Below are 23,672 nucleotides of genomic sequence, written 5' to 3'. Positions count from 1 at the left end.
GTTTGATCTGAATACTGAAAGTATTGCTAAGTGAAGTCAACAAAGGATCCACTTGCTGAGGAAGTTGATGTCTTTTAATGTCTGTAAGAAAATGCTGTGTGGTTTTTTTTACAAGTCCTTTATTGAAAGTTTTTATTGACATTTTCCTTTCTTTGTTGGTTTGATGGTCTGTCTATCAAAGACAAAAATAGTGTAAATAAATAGTTTATTTTAATGCTCTCAGGCCGAGACTTCATCACACTCTATAGGAGAACAACTTAATATGCAAAGTATTTTATTCCTTCTGCCATCAGGCTGTTAAACCTGGACAGGAGTCTCATGGACTGATAGATTTTTATTATTTATTTTTGCCTCTGTGGATGCTGAACTACATGGTGGTTAAAAACAGATGTGGAAATGAGCATCTCTGTCAATATACTGGCTTTTATTATTGTCTTTGTCAGCTGTTTTAAATGTATGGCCTGGTGAACTGCAAAACTGAATTGCCCTTTGGGATAAATAGTTATCTAAAATCTAATTTAAATGTTACTCAGTAATGCACTTGCCATGTTTTAAGAAGCTTTATCGTCACCATATTGTGATGTTCACGCAAAGTCATTAGCAACGGACTTCATATGTCATTTTGTCACATGCATTTCGTTACTAGAAGAAAAATTTCCATCAAGAATCATTCAACTTCTCTATTTCATCATGTTACACATCACAATATACGTCACTAAAAAACCTCAACTTGTATGTCAAATATTACTCAGGTTTTTAACATGTTTTTATTAGAAATGCACTCAAACACAAACATGGGCTTATTTGTGCGACTACTGATCATTTGTGATATGTTTCTATCATAGTGGGCAGGGATTCCTTCAGCCAGCAAGTCATCCTGAGTCATGCTGTTTTCACAGAATTGGTAAAGTTGCAGACGAGGGGCTTTTTTTCCCAACAGGCACTTTGCTGACATCCTCGCCTGCTGTGGAAACATGTTTACTTAGCACGACGCGGCATTCTCCGTCTGTAAAGTAGGCATTTTAATTTCATTGATGTCCACAATCAATACATCATTCAGAGAAGAGTGGATCAAAGCCTGTAAGGGTTAAAGGTTAATTTATTTAGGGCATGTGTGTTTAGACAAGTATTATACTCTAGGTGGGATTAATTTGCTGAGTAAGCAGAATTTGGCAGGTTATTAGGTCCACCTTGACCTTTTTTGCTGAGTCCTGCTGAATGATAATGGAGTTGTTGCTTCACATATTATGACACAGAACAAAATAGATGTTGTCATAAAAAGGTGCCTTTCCAGACGGAAGCAGTTGAAGAACAACTAAAAGTCCATTAAAATTTAATGTTGAGTCATGTTTCCCAGGTCCTAGTTTTAAGTTGACTCATGTGCCAAATTTTTCCACACTTGTATCAAACAGTTCAACAGTCGAATGGCATTTTTTATTAGTAAACCTAAATTATTGGTCCTGAATGTACTTAGATTAATCTCACAATAGATGAAAAATATAGACAGTAAACATGGACAAAAAACTTTTTTGCAAAAATTTCATTTCATTTTTTACAGTGTGCTTACATAACGCATCAGAGGGAAGACACATTGAGCTTTTTTTTTGCCTTGTTTGCCCCCTCACATACAGTGTGATCACATGGTTATTGGCTTTTATAAGAAGCTCTTCTGAGGATTCTCAGACTGCTTTGGAAACATCTGTCATTGATTTCACGTGACGTCAAACGTTTAATGAACACGGCTCCATGCATCCTAAAAAGAATGCCACATTTCATTTTGTTTCGCCACTTTGCTCCCAGAAAGGCGTCTGGCAAAGCAAAAATACACATTTTAGCATGGCTTTCCCCCCGAAATTACCCCTCAGTCACAACACAGCCTTTTGGCACATGCCGTGTAGCCATATGAGGTGGCTAATTGCGTCATCACAACTGGAAAATATCAGAGTGTGGAAATTAACCCTCAGTGCTCACGTGGGCTGGATGCTCATGTTTAGGTTATTTATATGAATGTTAGTGCTATATGAAACCAAACAGTCATCTACGGCCACTTCTCTGCGTCTGTGCTTCCTGTGCTCTTTAATGGAGGCAGGTGCGACAAAAACTATTAATACCCACCCCATACAAGAGCTAAATGTTGACATTTTAATGTCACCAGTAGCTTTAGGTGAAAACTGATTGTGAGCCGACCTCACGCACAAAGTTGTGTATTCCACTGAAACAGTGTTGTTTGTCCCAATTTGCCCCAGCCCACTTCCTTTACTGTTTGCAAAACATCGTTTTATAGCAAGCTATACGGCTTTGTTTTTTAGTTCGACATGCCCTGTTTAGTTTCACACTGCCTTGTTAAAACAAAGTGTTTATGTCCAATGGTGTGTTCTACGCAGGCAGTTATAGATGTCAAGATTGCTTCCTGTCTGCCACAGTTTTTTAGTTTTCTGGCTGACTTCCTTTTTCTGCTGTGTTGTCCTTTACGACGACTGGTTTGTTGATTATGTGGTCCAGCTAAGGGACCATGTGCAGCAGTTTGATGTGGCCACAACATTTCCCCATCACAGCGTTCAGGTACTTTACCAAACCTTGCTCAGCTTGCTGATCTTTGCTCTTATTCTGGGAACAGTATTCTTTTAATACCCCTCTAAACTGTTATTTTGGTTCCCCACAACGGCTTCCTAAGTGTCTTGGTTTTATTTTGAATCACCCACTCAAATAATTACCTCAGTACCAGAGAAACCAAGTGGTTTTAATGAACATGTCTGGTGTATTGTCTGAATATTTGTAGCGACTTTGTCAGAATACTGAGGATGAGTGTAGCTATAATGTGCTCTGAATTATCCTAAAAAATACAACATTTACAGGCAATCTGAGGTGCTTGAATGTAAATCACTTTTTAAATTTTTCTTTGTTCGGTGTACAATGAGAAGAAGCTGAAGCTGGACAGAATATAGAATTTAGAGCAAATGCTACAGGAATAGTCATCCATTAATCAAAGTTCCATACAACTTTATATTAGTGTTGGAACTAACTGTAGCCAACTCATAACAGAAAACGAAGTACAACGTGGACAGGTCACTCCTACGCTCAATTTAGACCCAACATGCATCATTAATCCATGCAGCATCTAAGAAACCTTCAAATTATGAGTGAAACAAGTCAAACAGAAGCTGAAAATAGACAAATGATTCCACTAACTTACTTTTTACTCTGTGTCTGAGCAGCAAAAGAGGCTTGAGTTTTGACTTCAGGGCCCCTGTTTCCATGATCTAAAGAGCATTTTCAGCACCTGCTTTCTTAAATTAGCATGTCGCTCCCTGCGCTGCTGCAGGCGTGTTTCTAAAAATCAGGCATAGGACGGTGTACATTTTAGGACATCCTCAGGTCTCAAAGTGAGGGATCAGTTATCAGGAAATTCTCTGTCATTAGTCAGACCAGACAGACTCATGTCTCAGCAAAACCTCTGTCAAATCAGGCGGCCTCACTTGTCAAACCAAACGCCATCAAATGACTCGGCTTTAAAATAAAAGTAATCAGGCTCAACCGCCTCAGGCCGTATAAAACATGACATGACGTTGTATTTTGAAGAAACCGGAAATACGCATGACTGCATCAATATGCGCTGCTTCGGATACGAGAGTTAGATGAAAACTGCTGTTTTATTTTTTTAAATATTTTTTTATTTTTAAAGGTTTCAACTTTCAACAAGGTTTTAATTTAACTGTGTATTTATTAATCAACCAATACGGTGATATATTTTAACTTTAAAAAAAAAATAAAAGGACAGAACGGCTTTTCTTTTTTTTTCTCTCTCTCTTTGTCTGCACATGCTGTTGAAGGTTAATGCTGCTTTCACACAGAATGCGTCACGAAATGTCCGTACGTCCAGATTACATACAAAGTCAATGAATAGATGCGCCCCAGATGCGAAATCTTTCCTGTGTGGTGGTCCGTTGCGATCCGCATGTCAAGCGCGTTGACCATGCGAGTGCGCTCCCTATTTTACGCATATCCACACATTCGCAAGAGTTGAAAATATTGAACGCCTGCGGCTGTTTCGCATGAAGAAAGCCAATCAGAGTCTTTGTTGACGATGACGCCAGGCCGTCAACACGGACACCGGTCTGTTCACTCATTCAACCATGGAGTAGAAGCTGTGTGTGACCACCTGGAGCTGTATGACACGGCCTTTATACCCGGACTAGGAAGGATTTGGCATGGAGGAGAATTAGCGAGGAGGTGGTAGTAGCAGGTAAAAGTTCTCTGTTGTTTTCATCTTTGAAAGTTGGCACTGAGCTAGGATTGCATTAGCGGCTAATCACACCAGCTTTTTTCACTGGTGGTTTATGTTTGTGAGAGGAGAAAAAGGAGTGCAGCTCCTCGCTTCAGCAGGCAGTGAAACTCACCGAGTTGGATGTGTCGCTGGTGGGCGGGGCTTCGCTTCAGCCGTGTGTATGAAGCGAATGGGGACATTTTTTGATCCTGCCGACCCTACGGCACGTTTCGAGCAGCAGATGCGTCCGGTGCCGCATAAGATGCATTCGGTGTGAACGCAGCATAACACTGCAAGAAGTGCAATCTTTTATAGACAGCAATGCATATTTTGTTTGGCTTTTCAACTTTGTCATGTGTACTTTCGGTTCCTTCAAAATCATCTTGTGTACTTTTGGTTTCTTCAAAATAAAATGCCATGTCGTGTTTTAAGAACTGAGGCCGTTGAGTCTGATGACTTTTGTTTTGACAAATGAGGCTGTTTCATCTAACTGAGGTTTTGCTGAGTCATGAGTCCGTTTTGTCTCACAAATGACAGAGGTTTTCCTGATACCTGATATCTCACTCTGAGACCTGAGGATGTCCTAACATGTACACCGCACTGGTGTGGTCGCGCCGCAGTCCAGTCGGAGAACCCACGGCGTACTTTACCCTGTGAGTAGTTAGAAAACGGACTTTTTAACATAAAAGAAAGGTGTTATACATAACAGGCAGGGTCCATCGTAGATCGTAAACACAATCCTAGTTTTCACATGCATAAAAAGGTTTTTAAATGTCTGCGTTTTTAGCAGACATAGGCCTGGTATCAATGTTCAGTAATTCCAACTGGCTCAGCAGCGGGTGCTAGCGTCAGCCTGTAGTTTCTGAAGAGGAGGAGAGGAGAGAGATGGGATCGTTCCTGTCTGAGTCAACATTCTTAAATTAATAAATTCAAAGGACAACGACAGCACAGTGATTATCGTTGCGAGAGTGAATAAGTTCTTACTGAGGACCACCATTTGCTTCTTTTCCACCTCTCCTGTCATGTTGAACGACGGCCCCTGAGAAATGAGCGAATTTAATCCAGCTGAATGAAGGAACACAATCCTGTATCCTGCCTCTCCTTTAGGGAGAACACACCTTCTGTTCACACCTTCAATAATTAATTAACCCCGCGTTATAGAAAACTGAAGCTTAAATCTCACATGATTAAAACCAGATATCTGACATCTGCCTGATTTTAATCTCTACAACAGCTTTCAATAATTCTGCAATTTCAGGGCAATAATTACTATAGTGCACATCAAAATAATAATAATTGTCTTTGGATTGTTGAATGAAACTATCATGATGCCTTGAACTAGATTTTGGATTAGATTAGATTCTTAGAAGAAAAAAACTCTTATTGTGCAATATAACATACTTTCTTTAATTTGTTTTTGTATTAGAATAAAAAGATCTTGTGAAGTGACAAACCAGGGATTTTCTCATTTTAGCACAGGAGCAACATCTGGCACAGTTTTTAAATAACTGGGGCAAGACAGAAAAACACTGATTGTTCTAACAGAAGCTCATATCATCCACTACCCTATAGGCCTATTATTGGTATGTTTTACCACTTTGATCTTCAAGATAATCTTCTCAAATGCAAAGCATCCCAAGCATCTGGAAATAAAGTATGTGGTGTTCAAGATCCAAATTTCATTCTTTAGGGTTTTACCTGTTATTCTTATTTTGTGTAAACTCCTCAGGGGCTCAGTTTGAGGTCCCGTGATGGGGCCAGATTTGGAGTGCAAGTCTTGAGTTTGTGATATGTTTGATTAACATACTCTGATTTTCCATCGAGACTTAATGCACTGATGATGAAAAATCATCAAACTTGGACAGAGAGTCAGTAAATGTGAAATCAGCTCTTAGAAGTGTGTTTTGACTGTTAATATTTTGCAACAAATAAGCCATTCTATCAGGTTGACCTCTTTGGATTGGTTGTAAGAAATTGAATAGATTTTGATTATTAAAATGGCTACAATATATAGTCTGGCAAAAATCAAGCCATACAACACAAGATGCCTAATTCCAAAGTCAGTTGGTGGGTGTGTTCGCACAAAAGTTCAGATCATAAGAATCTATAACGTTGACCAAAATCCTTATTTAATTTTTACATACAGTATATGCCAGTATTGTGAACAAAACTGAACAACTTGGCTAAGAGTGCCATATCAAGTGCACAACTGTGTGTCATGTCAAGGATGACGTCTTTCCTGACGTCTTTCCTATATTGCTGTTTCCCAGGTAATTACAGCACCCTTTGTGTTCCTCTCTTCAGGTTCTTCACAGGATTGGGACACCCTGTCATGTCACACTCCCTGAGTCTAACAGGATATGACGGTGTTGTGGTATTTGGCTTTCACGCTATGCAATAAATACGGATCCATTACTAATTGTAACCTTCTTGAGCTCTTTTTGGGGTCAATTTGCCTATTCCCTTTTTATACCAAACATTCAATCTTGATTGTATATCTTTAGGTCTTGTGTGTGAGAATAAGAGTTTTGGGGGATACATAGGTCGCTGAATATGTTAAAGACCGAGCAGAAGATTCCAGAGGGAAGTGAACTTCTTGTGTTGCGGTACGTGAGCTAACACTAATGTCATCTGGACCCCTTATATGGTCATTTATATGAGAGGAAGTGATTGTAGAGTATAACTCAAATGCAGTAGACAGATTTGGCCGTGTTCCACGCATGAGGGTAAAACTCATCTGCTGCCAGCTGAACTCAGGCGGTGCTGTGTTTACTTTATGGATTGCAATCTTTCACCACAACCATTTAAAAACGAATCACTGCCCGTCATAAGCAGTGGTGTGTGTAGGTGGATGCCATCTACAGCACAGCCACAGGCAGTGACACCATGGACCAGGGCTATAGCTATGATTACACGCAATATTGTTATTGCATAACTACATGTCGAGCAACACCTTTTGAACTCGTTTCTAAGCAATGTTCTTTAAATCTTCTACAAGGACGAGAGCACCCTCAGTGTCAAGAACAAAGAGCATACAGGGAGTACTGTGAGGTCCGTTGAGCCGATTTATACCAGCCACTGGTTCAAAAAAAGGGAAAGAAATAGGGAATTTCCTCCTCCTGATAAAAGCAGCTGATAGCCGGAGGGAAATGAGTCAGGCTCAGCACTTCAGCTTCCTATGCACTTTGGCTCAGACTTGCTTTGGCAGGGAATCATTCCTCCCTCTGACATGGGTTTTCAAGGGTTGTGGCATTCATTCCGTTATATGTCAGGTTACTGAAGTCTGAACCCATATGGGCCGCAGATGAATGCGACATTTTCCTCGAGAACAAACAAAAGTTTGTTATGGACATGTTGTGCCTTTTTCTGACAGTGCAGCAAAACAAGTTGAACCCTGACTTTACTTCCTGCGGCTACACGTCTGCTGATGACTCAGTCTGTGCTAGATTATATCACCCTAATGAGCAGTCCACTCTTGTGGATCAGATTTCAGCTATTCGACAACTTTGATGTGTTTGATGTACATCAATCTACAAAGCTAAAGTCTTTGTTCATCCGGTTAATGATGACATTAGATTAAACCCACTGCCCACATTTACCACTCTATAAGATAAAAGAAGTGTAACCTTTATTCCCACGGCTCTCAAACATGAAAACATACTTGTACTTCAACCGTACATGTACTTCTTAATAGTGTTTGAGAATGACTTTTTATGTTCTTCATATGTCCCTATATTTTATATTTTGTAATACAGGTTTTATCTGTATATATGATTTATGTATGTGTTGTGTGAGGTTATCTATGCGATGTTGTTTAAAAGACCATGAATTACTCCTCGAGGGAAAATATAGTGATTCAGTCAGGTGGAATATCAGGACTCGGTTTCAAATTGATGGATCGGGCAGCGCATAGCAATGGCTGGCAGAAGCCAACGCAAGGGTTCCCACTTAAATTGTGATAGAGTTGATGCGCTTAGATCCTAGATTCCCAAAGTGGGGTACAGGTACCTTCTGGGGTACGTGAATAACAGTTAAAACAGCATTCTTAACACATTCTTGGAAACTAGAATATAAATAGACCACCAGTCAGGAGCCTCCATGTGTGGACAGCCTCCTCATCTGCATTACATTTCACTATGCGTGCTGAAGTGTGTGCATACATAAAATAATAAATAAATAGCATTTATTGCATATATTTATGTATTAAGTGATTTATCTATTCATTCATTTTTAATATATATCTGTAGGTATTTATTTATTTTATTTTGTATTTACTCAACATCTATTTCTAACTATTTGAACAGAAAAAAGCTTCAGTTAAATTTAAATGTTAAACTATTGTGATTGCTGAATCTTTTTCAGAAAATGTGCAAATGCATTTACCTGATAATAAGGACTGAGGATAGAGTTAAACACAAGGGTGAGTTTTCAGCAGAACCTCAAAATATGGCTTGTGGAACCCTAAAGAACCCTGGACCCCATGTTGAGAAATGACTGGATTAGAGCAGGAGTTTTCAACTCTGGTGTATCCAGCTTGCTTCCTCTGCTTAGGTTTTCTTTTCACCGGTCTTTGTTAGCAGCGGCTAACCGTACGGTTGCCGTATCAATATACCAACATTCTATCCGTACGCAGCACCCCTATTTGGCCAGGTTAGGTCTAAGACTAAACCTTATCCTAAACCTAACTCTAACCCTAACCCTAAAAAATGTTGCGGTATTGGATTATAACCTAACCCTAAACCTAAACCTAACCCTAAAGCGCTACGTCTTTGTTTGTTTGTTGGTCTGTGAGCCGGATTACTTTAAAAGTACTACTTAACAGATTTTGATGAAATTTTAACTAAAGATAAACCTAGGAGGATTCCAATATATTTTGGAAGGGTTCCTGATCAATTCTGGATCATCTTTAAAAAAAAAAAAAAATCCTAATCTCTCATAACCGAAAACTCAAAACTGTATTTTTCGGTTCGTAATTGACCGATCTTTATGAAATTTGATTTGGTTATGTTAGGTTAGTTCCACAAGACTCCACTAAATTTAATTTGGATTGTATTGGGATTATGCATTTCATCACGATTTAAAAAATTATTAAAAAAAAAAAAATGTTGGAGCCCGTACATTTGTACTACATGATTATTAATGGGGATAGAAATTTATTTCAAGCCTTTAAAGTTTGAATGATCACGATCATTCAAACTCCCAATATATGTCAAAGAGGAGATTTGGTAGATATGCTTCCATAATTTGGGGAGGTTTCTGAACTCTTGTTACTTCCTGCTTCTACACCTGATTTGTAGGAATTAGAATATTATTAGTAAATCCCCGGAGCTTTGTAATTACACTTTTCCCATACATCCAGGTGTGTTGGAGCAGGGAAACATCTAAATCATTTTGGATTGGGACCCTGATGACAGATCTGCCCAGCCTATTTGTGTTTCTTTTTTTCATAAAGACAAAGCGTTTTAGGGGAAAAAACTCCCTCTATGGCTCCACGAAATCCTGCAGGGTAACTGAGCCAGATGTGATCCAGATTACCTGAGGCTTTAAATACCTTGAATAAAATGTGATATTTAAGTGATGCTGAGCAGCAGGGGGCAGTGTTTTACAGGGACTGTCATAGTTAGACTGATGTTCAGCAGCTGTCATATGCTTTCTGTGAAGAATGTCTCATTGACCCTAGGAAGTGAATAATACAACAAAGCTGGAAACCATTATCACTCAATCTGCTCCACATAAACCTCCTTCATGATGAATCTTTGGAGAGATTTGTTGGCTTGGTTTATAATGGGGTTCACTCAAGAAGCAACCCACGCGTTTACATCTTTGCCTTAATGCTTGGTTTCCATTCACCTCCTGGGGCAAAGATTGGATTATTTCATATGGGGTAATTAAATATTGATGTTGTTCTAATTTTGTAAGTCTGATTTTTTGAATAATTGATTGTAATAAGAAAATAGATTGTTTTATTTGTAGCACCCCAATACTTGGTTTTCAAGTGCATAGCTATTACTCTAAGGCAGACATAGGCAACTGACCCATGGTCTAGTTTTATGTGGCCCCCAAAACAAAACCCCAAAAATTGTATTTCAAGAAGTTGTATAAAGCCCAATATAGTACAAAAAATAACTCCAAAAACACACAAATCAACAGCGAAATGCACAAAGTACACAAAAACACAAAATGACAAAAAAGAAACCACTTAAACAAACAAAATGATCATGACAATACAAAAAATTACAGAACAGCTCCAAAGACACAAACCATCAACAAAATTACACAAAATACAGAAAACAAGAACAAAAATACAGAAAGTAACCCAAAAAACATAGAAATTGACAACATAAATGCAGAAAAATACACAAAAAATAACAAAAACACAAGGACTCAAAACACACAAAATGACTACAATAACAAAAACAAAACAAAACCCTCCCCCTACCCCTGTATTAATTTATTATTGATTCAGTCAATATTTTAAATGCTGAGCCTGACATGTTGATAATGTGGCCCTCGGATCAGATACAATCACATTTTATTGAGTTTCCCATCTCTGCTCTAAGGCTTTGTAAGAGACATTGTTTGAATAAAGATCAACTATAAGTTTTTTTTCCCCATTGTTAATACTCTTGTTATCATAGAATTACATTTCTGTAGCACAATTTCACATTTTCTGTTGTTTGATTGTAATGTGACTAAATCTCATTCCAAATGGTCGAGCTCCTATGGTGCCAGATGCTAATCTACCATCTGCTTAAAATTAGCATTCTCACTTCTTTCATTGTGCTCATCATTTTGGATGCAGGCTCTCCTTAGCCATGTTGCCAACTACACTGCTGGATGAAATCACAGATGACTCTGACAACAACGGTCTCCCAGGAAAAGCAGTTCTTTGGTTAATTCATTTTAAAACCAAATCAAAATAACAAATAAACTGTGTGGTTATTTTTGTTTTACTGATTTAAAACCAAAAAAAACCAGATTATCATCCGTTTCGTTTTTTTCCTTTTTTTTAAGAAAAACTTGTTCCGTTTGTGACATATTTGAATATTTACGGGGAAATAAGAGCTAGAACTGAAGTCCGCTGCACCTCGTTTCCCTCCCTAGGTCCCCTCACACAATATGTCTTTTCACACTCTCGGAACGTTCAGTTGTCGCGCATGCATTCAGTGGTCAAGAAGGATAAACTCGCCTTGGCTGACAGCGAGTCTGACAGAGATTTAGATTATTTTACCCTTTGAAGCACTGATTTCTTGACACATTTTTCGCGTAAACGTAGTATCGGTCTCCCAGGCAGAAAGACCGAGTTAGCTGCCAGCTAATGCTGCACACGAGCCATGGTATCCCTTAGTCCGAATATGTGCGTCGTTCCCGGCTAGAGTCGGCTGGAGACCATGGAAGTTGGGGCTTGTTGTTCAGAAAGTCCCATCAATGGGAGAGAAGTGTGGAAGCGGAGGTCTGTCGCTTTGATACGCTTCTCCCATCGGTTTTACAAAAGTGCTCGGATACATGCATCATTCCCGAGTATAGTCCGAAGTCTGCCCGCTGGAGACCCAGGTAGTCGGTATTTTCATTCACCTGGGGTGGAAGCGAGGGGACTGCCCTTGCTTCAATACTGCTGCTGAGCTGCTCCCATCAGTTTTTAAAAGTGCTCGAATCGGCCAAAAGTGGCATCAGCAGAAAACCCTGGCCTCTCCTAGAGTTCAGATATGTGTAATATTAATAATATAAACACTATTAAAACACTAACAATCTTTGGAATAACATTACTAACACTGTGAAGTTGGAAATATCAACAGAGTGAACAACCTTGTTTACGTTTTTATCCCACTCGACTTATGACCCTCCTAGGTCACGCATGCGCAGTTCCAGAGTGTGAAAAGGCTTATAGGACTGTTTAGGATTTATTTCAGCAGTTTTCTGGTCCTGCACTGTTTTCATGCAGTCTGTGGACATTTTAGCTTGTAAAAAGCTGCTTACGTTTGTTTTGTTTTGTGGTGTTATGGTCTAAATAGTATCAAAATAAACTGGTGACTGACTATCGACTGTGAGGCTGGTGTAAAGGAACTTCTACGATTTGACACTTTTGCAAAAACAATTAAAGCTTTTTTGAGAGCAGTTAAAATATTTATTTTGCACGTTATAAAACCACTAGACACTACCAGCTAAACCAGTGTCAACACACATGGAAGTTGATCACAAGAAACAAGGAGCACCAGTAGAATCATTACGCCGCCTCTGGTTCCTTTAATCACATTTCATGTGCATGTTTTACGTAACATCCATTTTTTGGTTTTGATTTATTTATGTGTTAATATTATTTCATTTCACCTGTAATGTGACTCATGCGTTGCTCCTTTTTTGTCCGGGAGCAAAAGTCTGCCCAGTCACCAGTTTATCTGGATACTATTTGGACCATAACACTGTTCGGTAAAGTTGTCAGATATTCACAGATTCCAGCATCAATAACTCTTTAACAAAACGTCATCGACACACAAATTACGCCTCTTTGCCATCAGTGTGAGGTGGACAACAAGCTACAAGATAATTTTATATCAAAATAGCAGAGTAAAAGTCCGTCTGTCTGTTGGACCCCTCTGTGTGGTGAGATTAAAACATGAATCTCTCGTCCTAGTTTCCATATAAACACCCAAATATCACACAAACAGAAGATTTAATTTTAAACCATAGAACGCTGCTTGTTTGGTTTTTCTGTATTTCTGTTTTGGTTTTAAACAAACAGTTAAACAATATAACCACACTTTTTTATTTTCATTGGTTTTAAAACGGAATAACCATAGAACGAAGGGTACACGGATTCAGAATCAGTGCCCTTCTTCTTTATGATTGATTGCTTAAAGTTACACATGCGGAACATAGCTAACAATTAACTTTGTGTCACAGTGCATAACAACAAGGCACTATAAATGCCGTCATGACTTAATGATACCTTGTTTTATGCACACACTATCAGTTTCTATTGATCTGAGTTAAGAGTTGATGCTATGAAGACATACCATACTAAGATGGGGGCTAAGATGTTCAATGTCTTATCAGAGCCCATAGGTAGATCAAACCCTCCTTCATATTTAATGGAAAAAGCTCTTTGCAGAGACATAAATATCATGCCCTCTATTCTTCCCTCAGCCTGCTCTATTGATGGTTCAGGGAGTCTTTACAACTCAGCTTTAGTTGAAGATTCAGTAAATACAGAGCTTTTATTGAGCTAAAAACAAACCACCAGGCAGAAACATCAATGTAAACCATTGCTTTTTACAAGATGGCAGGCTTAGAGGAATAGGGGTTCCTTTGTGATCAAGCAAATGTTCACCATTCAGGTGACTTTAACATAACTGCACATGGTTTGTGATGGTTCCATTGATTTTGTTTTTTTTTTAAAGCACCGAAATTAACCTGTATGATATTTAACATGACGAGCAAGAGTAATTTAACATGGAATTCTGACTTGTCTGGAGTTTAATCGGAGGACAAAGATGAACTGTGTAAAAACAAAGTCCCTTTCTGTACCTATCTACAAGGTTCTGTGGTTGACACAATATAGCCCTGAGGACAGAAGTGAAAGTGAAAGCAGGGAAAGGTCACCTTTGTAGCTCTGCCCTGTATTTCCTGTCCTTCTTTGTCTCTCTCTTGCTCCATTCTGGATTCTCTCTGCACCTGAAATTCAATCTGATAAGAAGCGCCACTCAAACATATTTTTCAGTATGGACTTAATTGATTTCTTCTGGTAACCCTTCTGCAGGATTCCAGATGTGCATTTGGTCTGAGAGAGGGATAGAAACAAGTCTGTCAAGACTCGACAGCCTGCGAGGTGGAGACCTTGTAGACACAGCAAGCAAGCAATCCTCAGCCGGATTATGTGATATACTCAGCAACTTTGTACATCTCCAAATATCAAAGCACCTCGCAGAGAGGAATACTGGGGGGTTGGAGCTTTGACATTTCCCCACTGTTATCTAACAGCTGCTTGCAGCCTTACTCGGCTTTATTTCCGAGTACCTTGATAGAACTGCTGTGCTGCAGTAAGGTTTCAACCAAAAGTCAAGCTATCAGAAGCTCTAAATGCAGATTCCTGTGGAATACACATAACATGGGGAGTGTTGACTCCTCTAGAAGACTGAACAAGTAGAACTTGTCCAATGCTTCTGTCAGAACGACCGTCATTCCAATGAGTACACGGTTGTAATTCAGTGTGTCTTCAGTCAGCACCAAAAATGTGCTGACTTTTTACAAGAAAAAAATAATTGATAAGAGCAATGTGCGTCAGAATTTGAACCTGCATTTCCGTTCACCAAAGGGTGGAACAAGCCAAACGCTTAATACTTGGGGTTTCAATTACTGTATATATAGGTGCATGCATCCTCTTGGGACCAATGATTGTAGGCTGAATGCTCCAAAATGCTCATATTCATTATCGTTCATTACTGTGACTGAAATGATCTGCTCATTTCCTCAGAGACGAAAGCAACCTTTGGAATTGTGTTGCTCAATGCTAAAGTAAAAACATCTGATTGTTTTCCTGCACTTCTTGTTTGTTATCTTCATTTCAGTAAATAGTTTCTGCTTTTAGCATGCTTGAAGCTGAAAAGCAGCCAGACAAGAAAACCCAAACCAAAACACTCTTTCAGTTAAAGGACAACAGAATAATTAAAATATGAAGCATGTCACCCAGATGAGCAGCCGATGCTTTAATAAATGACTGCAGTGCTGGTGTCAAAAATAAATGCTTGTTTGATCCTGTTCAGTCATTTAAGCATTTAAAATATAAAAATCTGTATTTCTTACAGTGTTTTGTAACCAAGATTTAAAACAGCATCACCTTTCCAAAGTACTAGACATTTATTCACATTTTTCTTAACTTAATGTATGTACAATCCATCTTTACCATGTAAACAAAATGTAATTCAGAGACTGATTGATTCAACGTTCCTCTCCACACTTTCTTTGTATTCAAGCATTCTCCATTGATTCCTGCCTGAGATGTTTGTTGGGTCACTAAAAGAAAAAGGCTTTAATCTCACCTGAAAGATTGTAAGAGTCGTCTCAGGCAGAGCTTTAAAAACTAAGTTACATTCTCACACATTGTTTTTAGGTTAGTGGACTTAAATATAGCAACATTTATCTTCAGTTGTCTCATTTCTCATGGTACCAAAAATCTTGACAAGATAGTGTGGCCACACAATCTTCTGGTTGTCATTTCTAGGTCAGTGAATTGGCACAGTCCATAATGATTCAAATTCTTAATAGTTCCCTGGAGGCCACCGCTTCTGGTGGCATGCTAAGAAGATGGTTTCATCACTGTGTAAAGCAAAAAAAGAAGAAAGAAGGAAAGCACTTTCATCACCAGCTAGTTTTGAGATATAAAGATGCTCTAAGCGCATCTGCTGTTTCTTCCTTGTGAGTAGCTGTCGACCTACAGCTTCATCTCCTGCAGACTGCTTTTAAAGGTTAAAACCTTTCAATCCTTCCATCTGTTTGTCCCTTATCCCTCTCCATCTCAGTGCTCCTGGACCTCAAAAGAACTCGGATCCAGCAACGAGGAGTTCTGAAGTTACAAATCTATTCCACTGGAGCACAAAAACATACTTCCTTAATTGTGTCTCTTTTTTAAACTAAAGAAGAGTTGAGGAATCAGGGATGTGGTGCAGAGTGTCTCATATTCATGATATTACATTCAAAAATTCAGCCAGTGTCAGTTTCAACATGTGTGATGAAGGTTTAGGCATCATGACAGTAATACTGGCATCCCGAAATAACTTATCTTGCACAGTTTGTAAAGTCCCCGCCCAATGCTTCAATCTGATACTAGGATGAATTAACATAAACAGTCGTGGGTGTCTAAAAGACATCCATTATTGCAAGTTTATAGTTACCCTTGTTGCCTTTTTTTTTTTTTTTTTTTGCTTTTAACCAACCTTTCGATAAATACACTCCTCCTGCAATGAGACATATTCCCTTCCAGTGATAAGACACATCATTTACTGAAGCATTATAGCCCTGTGTCGCAGTTTGTGCTTCTCATTGGATTACATTCAGATGAGGAGAGAACCAATACTTGTGCATTCTCCAACTGTTCCTCACCCTACACTGTGTTCTGTTCCAGTAAAGGTGGGTGTTCTTTTGGTTGCCGGGGCACTTCAGTCTGTTGCTCAGGCCGAATCTGCTCTTGTGATGGTTCACGTTTCAGAATTTGTAGTGCGGCTTGTGTTCGCATGAGCTGTTGTGGGTCAAGGGTTGGCATCTCTTTCCTGTCACTGGGTTGAATTTCCAGCACTGGCGTGTCTTTGCAGCAGAAATATTGTTGCCAGATTTTCTGAAAAGCTGAATGAAACTTCTTTATGCGGAAAGCGTAGACAATCGGATTGACAGCAGAATTGCCGTGGGTTAGCAGGATGGCGATGTAAAGCAGAACTATGGGTTTGTCACATTCAGGGCAGAAAAGTGTGATGCAGTTGATGATGTGGAGGGGAAGCCAGCTGATTGCAAAGAGAAAAAGAACGAGAGCCAGAGACTTTGCCAGATTCAGCTCCTTGTCATAGTACTTGTTGGGGTCTGTGTGACTGGTGGTGAACTTCTTGCTGTTGAGCTGCTTGTGGATCATGTAGAAGATCTCTGCATAGATGACCAGCATGAACAACAGGGGTGGCAGCACCCAGCCGAAAAAGTTAAAGTAGACCATGTAGTCCATGCTGATGACGTTTTCAAACTGGCAGGTGATGATGAGGTCAGAGCCGATGGAGCCGTTCTGCTGGAGGCGACTCAGGTTGTTCCAGCCTAGCATGGGCGTGAGTCCCACGATGAACGCCACAGTCCAACATATCACCACGGCCAGTCCTGCTCGCCGGGGGGTCACAACTAGCCTGTACCTACAGAGGCAGACAACACAGCTACAAGTCAGCACTTTCCTTTAGCGTAAGCCTGCCAGGAAACCACACTCTCTGTTATTTCATTTCTCATTTTGTCAGTGTCTCTAGGCAGACAAAAGGTGTGATACACACACATCTTTTCAAACAGATGCCTCTTGACAACACACACTATTGTACTCAGTACAGGGGGCAATATTTTCTATGCAAACCTTACAGGTAAAAAATTGCAGCTCTGCTTCTTCTAGCACCCAAACTGCACATGATATGATAACTCTAGAGAAATAAGATAAGATCAGATTACCTTAATTAGTCAAGGGGACATTTGCACAGTTACAGTAGCAGATAAATAAAATAAAACTGTATAATAAAAAATAGAAGATATATACATACATGGGACTGTAAATGTGGCAAGAAAGGACATTGCACAATAAAAACAGAATATATAAACATAATATATACATATTACAGACTAAACTAGCTGACTGTCATTGGATTGGATGCTAATGTTCTGGGGATACTGAGTACTCACGTTACTGTAATTAAGTTGCTTTTATGTGTACTTGTCCTTTTTTTTAAGTACATTTCTAAACCAGTAATTGTACTTGTACTTAAATACATTTTAAAAGATCAACAGATATTAAATGACCAGACAACAATCAAATGCATCACATCATAGCCGACCAATCAGATTAAACGTAATGCACGCCGCCAAAACAGCATTGAGTGTCGGTTATTTTCTCAGTTTTAGAGTTTAAATTTAGCTATACTTAGAGTCTGAGAATATTTTTATTTTGAATTGACTTCATTGGTGTTATTTTGGTGTTAAAAAAAATTTACATTTTGGAAAACCTTATATTTTATACAGATGTCTTTGTGGAAAATGAATTAAGTTCCAATTGTGCAAGATTTAAACTTTTTCCTTTTTAAGTTTATACATGAGATGTTTGCTGTTTGCAAGGAAACCTTGGGAATTTATTACCAAAAAAAAAAAAACGTGGGAGGTGAAAGTAACTAGTAACTTTTACTTTTAGTACTATTTAATTGAGCTACTTTTTACTTGTACTTGAGTATTTTTTGTAGGTCTTGTGTACAATTTCCTCTGCCTAAAACCCTGTCATGCAAACAGGAAATAATAGATGCCCAGAGGCTGAAATGAAAACCGCTGTCTGATCTGTTGCACATTAAAAGCATGCAGAGCAATGCACAGTTATTTTTAGTCTGATAAAGGCATTGTATGCATTACTGGGGTCTGACCTTTGGGGAAGTACAGCCAGAAGCAAATACAACATGCTTTCATTTAGCTGTCACTGGGGCCTGTGCAGGATTTGCATCGATTGGGCACGTGTGCTAAGTTAGGACTGTGTAAGAAGGCCGGCATTGAAAAATCATTATTCTGATGCTGAGAGTCGGGTTTCTTTGTGGAAAGTACTGACATGTAATCAAAGTAGCAGGAAGTCGAGAGAAGCATCAGCTCCTTGTAGACTGATTTACATTTATTAGGGTTTTTCGTGTATTTTCTCTCTTGAAAACGAATAATTCAGGGCAGCATTGTGTCTGTTCATAAGCTGCAACAATTCTCTGCGACCTCATTGTTTAATACAGGATAAGACTAAAAACACAAGGCAAAGTCCTGCAACACTCAAACAGGAGATTATAATATTTGACCAGTGGTTCCCAAACAGGGGTACGTGTACCCCATGGGGTACAGGAACACATTGGAGGGGGTACTTGGAAAGATTTAACAATAAATTAAAATATAATCAGGAATTCTTAGGCTTTTTTCAGAATTTGGAAGTGAAATCACACTTTAAATTACACTCACTGTTTGGAATTTGTAGATTACGCCTTAGGGAACCAATGTTTGAGACACATTTAGGGGTTTGGGAGAGCCCGCTGTTCCACAAATGAAAAAGCATCTGAAATTATGAAGACGGAGTCCAAATGATTTGACAACAATGCAAAAGGGGAAACACAGGATGAAAAAAGATAGGATCAGCTGTACTAGACCACTGGTTCTCAAACTTTTCTGGCTCAAGTACCCCCTTTCTCTTATTTCTGAATCCAAGTACCCCATTTGACCGACTACAACATTTTACTATGGATATGACGGAATTAATGAGTGATAACACATATTTAAAAAAATCTCATTTTGTAAGTAAGTGGAATGAAGCTGTGTTTAGTGCCTCCTGAATAGATTTATTTCTATAGTTTTTCTGTCACTCCCACTTGGTGTGGGACCAAGACTGACCCCTGTATTTTCAGTTCATGTTCTAATCAAGATCATTTTTGTGTGTTTTTTGGTATAATTTTGTGTGTTGTTGGTATTATTTAAATTATTATATCTCATTGTGTGTATTTTTGGTGTCATTTTGTATATTTCTCTGTTATTTTTGTATTTGGTTGTTTTTTTTATCTGTTCTTTTTATTATTCAGTATATTTTTATTATTCAGTATATTTTTTTCTCTTATTTTGTGTGTTTTTGTTGTCATTTTGTGAGTTGCTGATAACATTTAGTATGATTATCAATTTTAACTCAAAATAAACACTATAACCTCATATTTTTAATGCTTTCATTTCTTAATTTTCCAATCTCTCTCTCTCTCTCTCTCTCAATTACCCCCTGTAGTGCCATCGCGTACCCCTAGGAGTACGCGTACCCTCATTTGAGAAACACTGTATTACACATTTCCCAGACAATGCAACAGCTGCACATTGGTATCTTATCTTTGCAGCCTTTCACCATGCACTGCTTTAGCTTGTGTTTCACGTGGTGTGACAAAGGCTTGGTAGTAGCTGTGCAGAATGACAGTAAATCTAGCCACTGCTGTTTCACACATGCTGAGAATGAAGAGGACAGATGGGGAGCTTTGGGAAGAGCAGCCATGCTCTGTATAGGGCTGTCATGATTGCACTGGCCATTCAAATACACAAGAGGGATGATTCCTGTGAGGGAAAAACAAGTGCTGAGGACAGTCACATCCAGGGGTGGACTGGGACCAAAATTCACACCTGGCATTTTGTGTCCAGACTTGTCCACTACATTATCAGCGACACCATGTAAGGTGTTATTAGGTCAATGGTGCTCAACATGTGGCTCTTTATGTCTTCATTTTAATTATTATTCCCCCAGAAAACCTAAAAAGAGGACATTTTTAAGTCCCTTTTTCCTTTGGCCATTTTGCAACTTCATTTGTCCCATTTTTGCCTCTTTTAACACTTTTTCCTATTTTTTGGCCATTTTTGCAAATTATTTTTGACACTTACCCAATTTTTTTTCTTTCTTTAATTTTTTGGCCACTTTTCATCCAAATAAGCTAACTTTTGCCCAATAAATACCACTTATTTCCTTTTCCCCCTACATTTAGCCTTTTTTGTTGCAAATTTTAAAAAAAAAAAATTATTGAGATTTTTATCGTATATCTGCACTTTGAGAAAAAAATACCGAGATATGAGTTTAGGACCATATCGCCCAGTCCTAGCTTTTGGTCAATTTTAGTCACCTTTCACTCTTTTCTTGCCACGTTTTTGCCACTTTTGGGCCAATTTTGGCTACATGTCACCATGTCTGCCTCCACTCACTCGTCAAAAAAAAAAAAAAATGAAATAAATAAAATAAAATAAAAAAAACAAGAAACAAAACTCGGTATGCCAGCAGGCCAGTCCACCTCTGAATCCATCCCATCAGCTCCATTATCACCATTATTGATTTTTTTTTTTTTTTTTTTTTTTTTAAACATCATAAAATGTGTTACTTTGTGTGAAACTTCTTTACCTGGTTGGGATCTTGACCCTGAGATAGCGGTCGATAGCAATAGCCAGCAGAGCCAAGATTGAACTTTGCGTGAGCACCAGCACCGTGCACGCCACCAGCAGGCAGCTGTAAAAGTGAGTCTGAAGTCCGATGCTGATAGTGATGGCCAAAGGGATGACGAGGGCTCCCACCGCGATATCCGCCAGAGCCAAAGACACGACGAAACAAAACGTGGTGTCTCTCAGCGACTTGTTAATCTTCACGGCCCAAACCACCATCACGTTCCCGATGACTGACGCCACGGCTATCAGCACCTCCATCCCGATGTACAGGGACTGGGTGGATAAAAGTGCCCCGGGCATCCCTCCCTGCAGACCAGAAAACGTCCTTGGAGAGAATTAGACTTCAGACAAAAAACAAACAAAAAAAAATCTTTCTATCTCACTGTGTTGGTTTGGAAATAAGGCGCCCGTCCGTCAGGTTGACCTGGATCTCATCCTGAGGGTCAGCACCGACCAGGCATGGTGAAGTGGACAGAGAACCATCACCACCACCATCACCACCACCAGCAGCTCAGCTCAGCTCAGCTCACACAAACACTCTCAGGTGTTTTCCTCCAACGGCTGATGCTGCGCTGCGTGTCGCCCCTGCGCCTCCACTTGGATGGATGCACCTGCTCCACCATCGCTTTCCGTGCGCTCCGGTTAATCCAAGAGAGTGCTGACTGCTCACTATACCGCGTGTTTGTATTTTTCCACCAAAACAAAGCATGGTTTAACACAGCTAATAAGAAAAAAGAAAAAAAACAGAAAGCAGGCTGTGGATGAAGGCGCAGCAGCTTCCTCTCCTCACCCGTCCTCGACGCGCCCGTTCCACTAAAATAAGCCACTACTGTATATCTGTTATTGGTGCTCACTGGCTTCTGTTGATGCTGGATTTTTGACGGTCGTGATTTTCAAATTCCGGCACAAATGCGGTCACAGATTCTCCTGCGGGACCGTCCCAAGGAAGTGGAGCAGAGGTAATTTACAGTCACACTTTATGCATTTCTCCCACGCCCTCAGCTCAGCTGCTGCTACTGCTGCTGCTGGTGGTGGTGGACTTTACCCATTGTGCTGTGTGAAGCACCTCAGGAAAGGCACATACACATCTACACATAAGTGTATACAGTATATAGCAGCTTTAGCTCATTCGATTCCCGATGCCAGTGGTTCCCAGCCAGGGGTACGTGTACCCTTAGGGGTACTTCAGCACACCTCAGGGGGTACACAGAAACATTTCTCAATTTATTTTTCGAAAAAGACGAGACAAATTTCCGCTTGCTCACAGACATTTTCTTTATCTATCGATAATAAATTGTGGCACAACTCTTTAAAATACATTTTTAAAAAAAGGTGAAGATCAACACCTAAAATGGTCGAAACAGAAAAATATGAGTGAAGCTTTCAGATGAGCCTTCTGACACAAAATAACAAAATAAAGGGGTACTCGCCTTAAGACAGAAAAGATAAGGGGTACACTGGACAAACAAGGTTGGGAAACACTGCCCATAGGCTATAGTGCAATCCTCCCCCACACAAATATTTGAACTTTAAAAAAACATCTGTACAGTATGCACACATTACTATTTATTTTAAATATCAAGACAAAATAATGCAATTCTGTGACACAACGAGCCGTTGAAAAGAAATACAGCCTATTTAAAAAAATTCAATAATACACTACAATACAATATAACACCTACAGGTGTAGTGCAAATAACCTGTGGGAACAGCAAATACAATGGTGCAAAATCCAAAAGCAATGCAAAACAGTACAATTTAAAATGTAAAAGTTTCAGTACAATGAAATTTCTACTTTATATAATGATATGATGTATTATACCTGATAATAGACCTGATAATATATATATATATAATTATATTTTTTTTCGGGGAGGGGGGCAATTTGGCGCTCCTGCAGCAGGTGGTGGCCTAGGTGGCCGCCTGGGTTGTCTAATCTGAAGGCCGACCCAGATACACATACATTATGCAACCTAATACAGCAGACATATACTGCATGCACATACTGTACATGCTGCGCATATATACATATAATAGACATACATGAGCATAGGTTTACACACATAGGCACAAATATGTAACGTATACATAGCTATATCTGGCTAGTAAGAGACCTCTTAAAAGTTAAGAGGTCGCTTGCACGGTTGATATCGATTTTCTGACAATTGAATCGCAGTACTTTTTTTCTATCCGGAAGTGTTGGCGGCGGGCAGAGTCTGCTAATACTTTGTTTCTGGCTGCCTTCTACTCTTAGATATGTTAATAAATGAATCATTACCCCTTTAGCACCGAAATAATATCTGTAATATTACTTGAATATCTGTAAAAGTCACATTTTTCTATTAGCTCTGTCTGCTAGCATAGCTTATCTTCTTCACTGCAAGATATCTGCATGCCAACCGACCACTGGGATACCAGCGCCCTCTGCTGGTCCAAACAAATATGACGTAAATCAGTGCAATCACGGTTTTTTTTTTTTAAAGTCCAATTGTTAAGGCACAAAATACATTTTCAGTTGCACTTTTAAAAGAAAAAGAACTATTATGCAGTTTTGCATTGTTTATTATAGAACCAGAATTTAAATTAATAGGCTTCATTTTCATTTGTATTATTCCTTTATTTATTTAATTCAAGATTTATTTTTAGTTAAATTGCATTGTTTTGAATAGTTTATCAAGGAATTCTTTTGACAATGAAAAATATAAGGAAAATA

At 39.1% G+C, this 23,672-nt stretch overlaps 1 protein-coding gene across 1 annotated transcript; it reads right to left on the bottom strand.

Moving 5' to 3' along the window:
- Nucleotides 1-15,096: 15,096 nt before the first annotated feature.
- adora1b (adenosine A1 receptor b) lies at nucleotides 15,097-21,989 on the bottom strand. Its single transcript, XM_028453974.1, has 2 exons — nucleotides 20,919-21,989; nucleotides 15,097-17,145 (listed from the first exon to the last, which is right to left on the bottom strand). Exons 1-2 carry the CDS (start codon nucleotides 21,257-21,259, stop codon nucleotides 16,362-16,364), a joined length of 1,125 nt encoding a protein of 374 aa, XP_028309775.1. The 5' UTR covers nucleotides 21,260-21,989; the 3' UTR covers nucleotides 15,097-16,361.
- Between the last annotated feature and the right edge of the window lie 1,683 nt (nucleotides 21,990-23,672).

The sequence above is a fragment of the Gouania willdenowi genome, chromosome 7 (genome assembly GCF_900634775.1).
Source record: "Gouania willdenowi chromosome 7, fGouWil2.1, whole genome shotgun sequence".
Classification (NCBI taxonomy): Eukaryota; Metazoa; Chordata; class Actinopteri; order Blenniiformes; family Gobiesocidae; genus Gouania; species Gouania willdenowi.
This window is presented reverse-complemented; position numbering and strand designations above follow the sequence as displayed.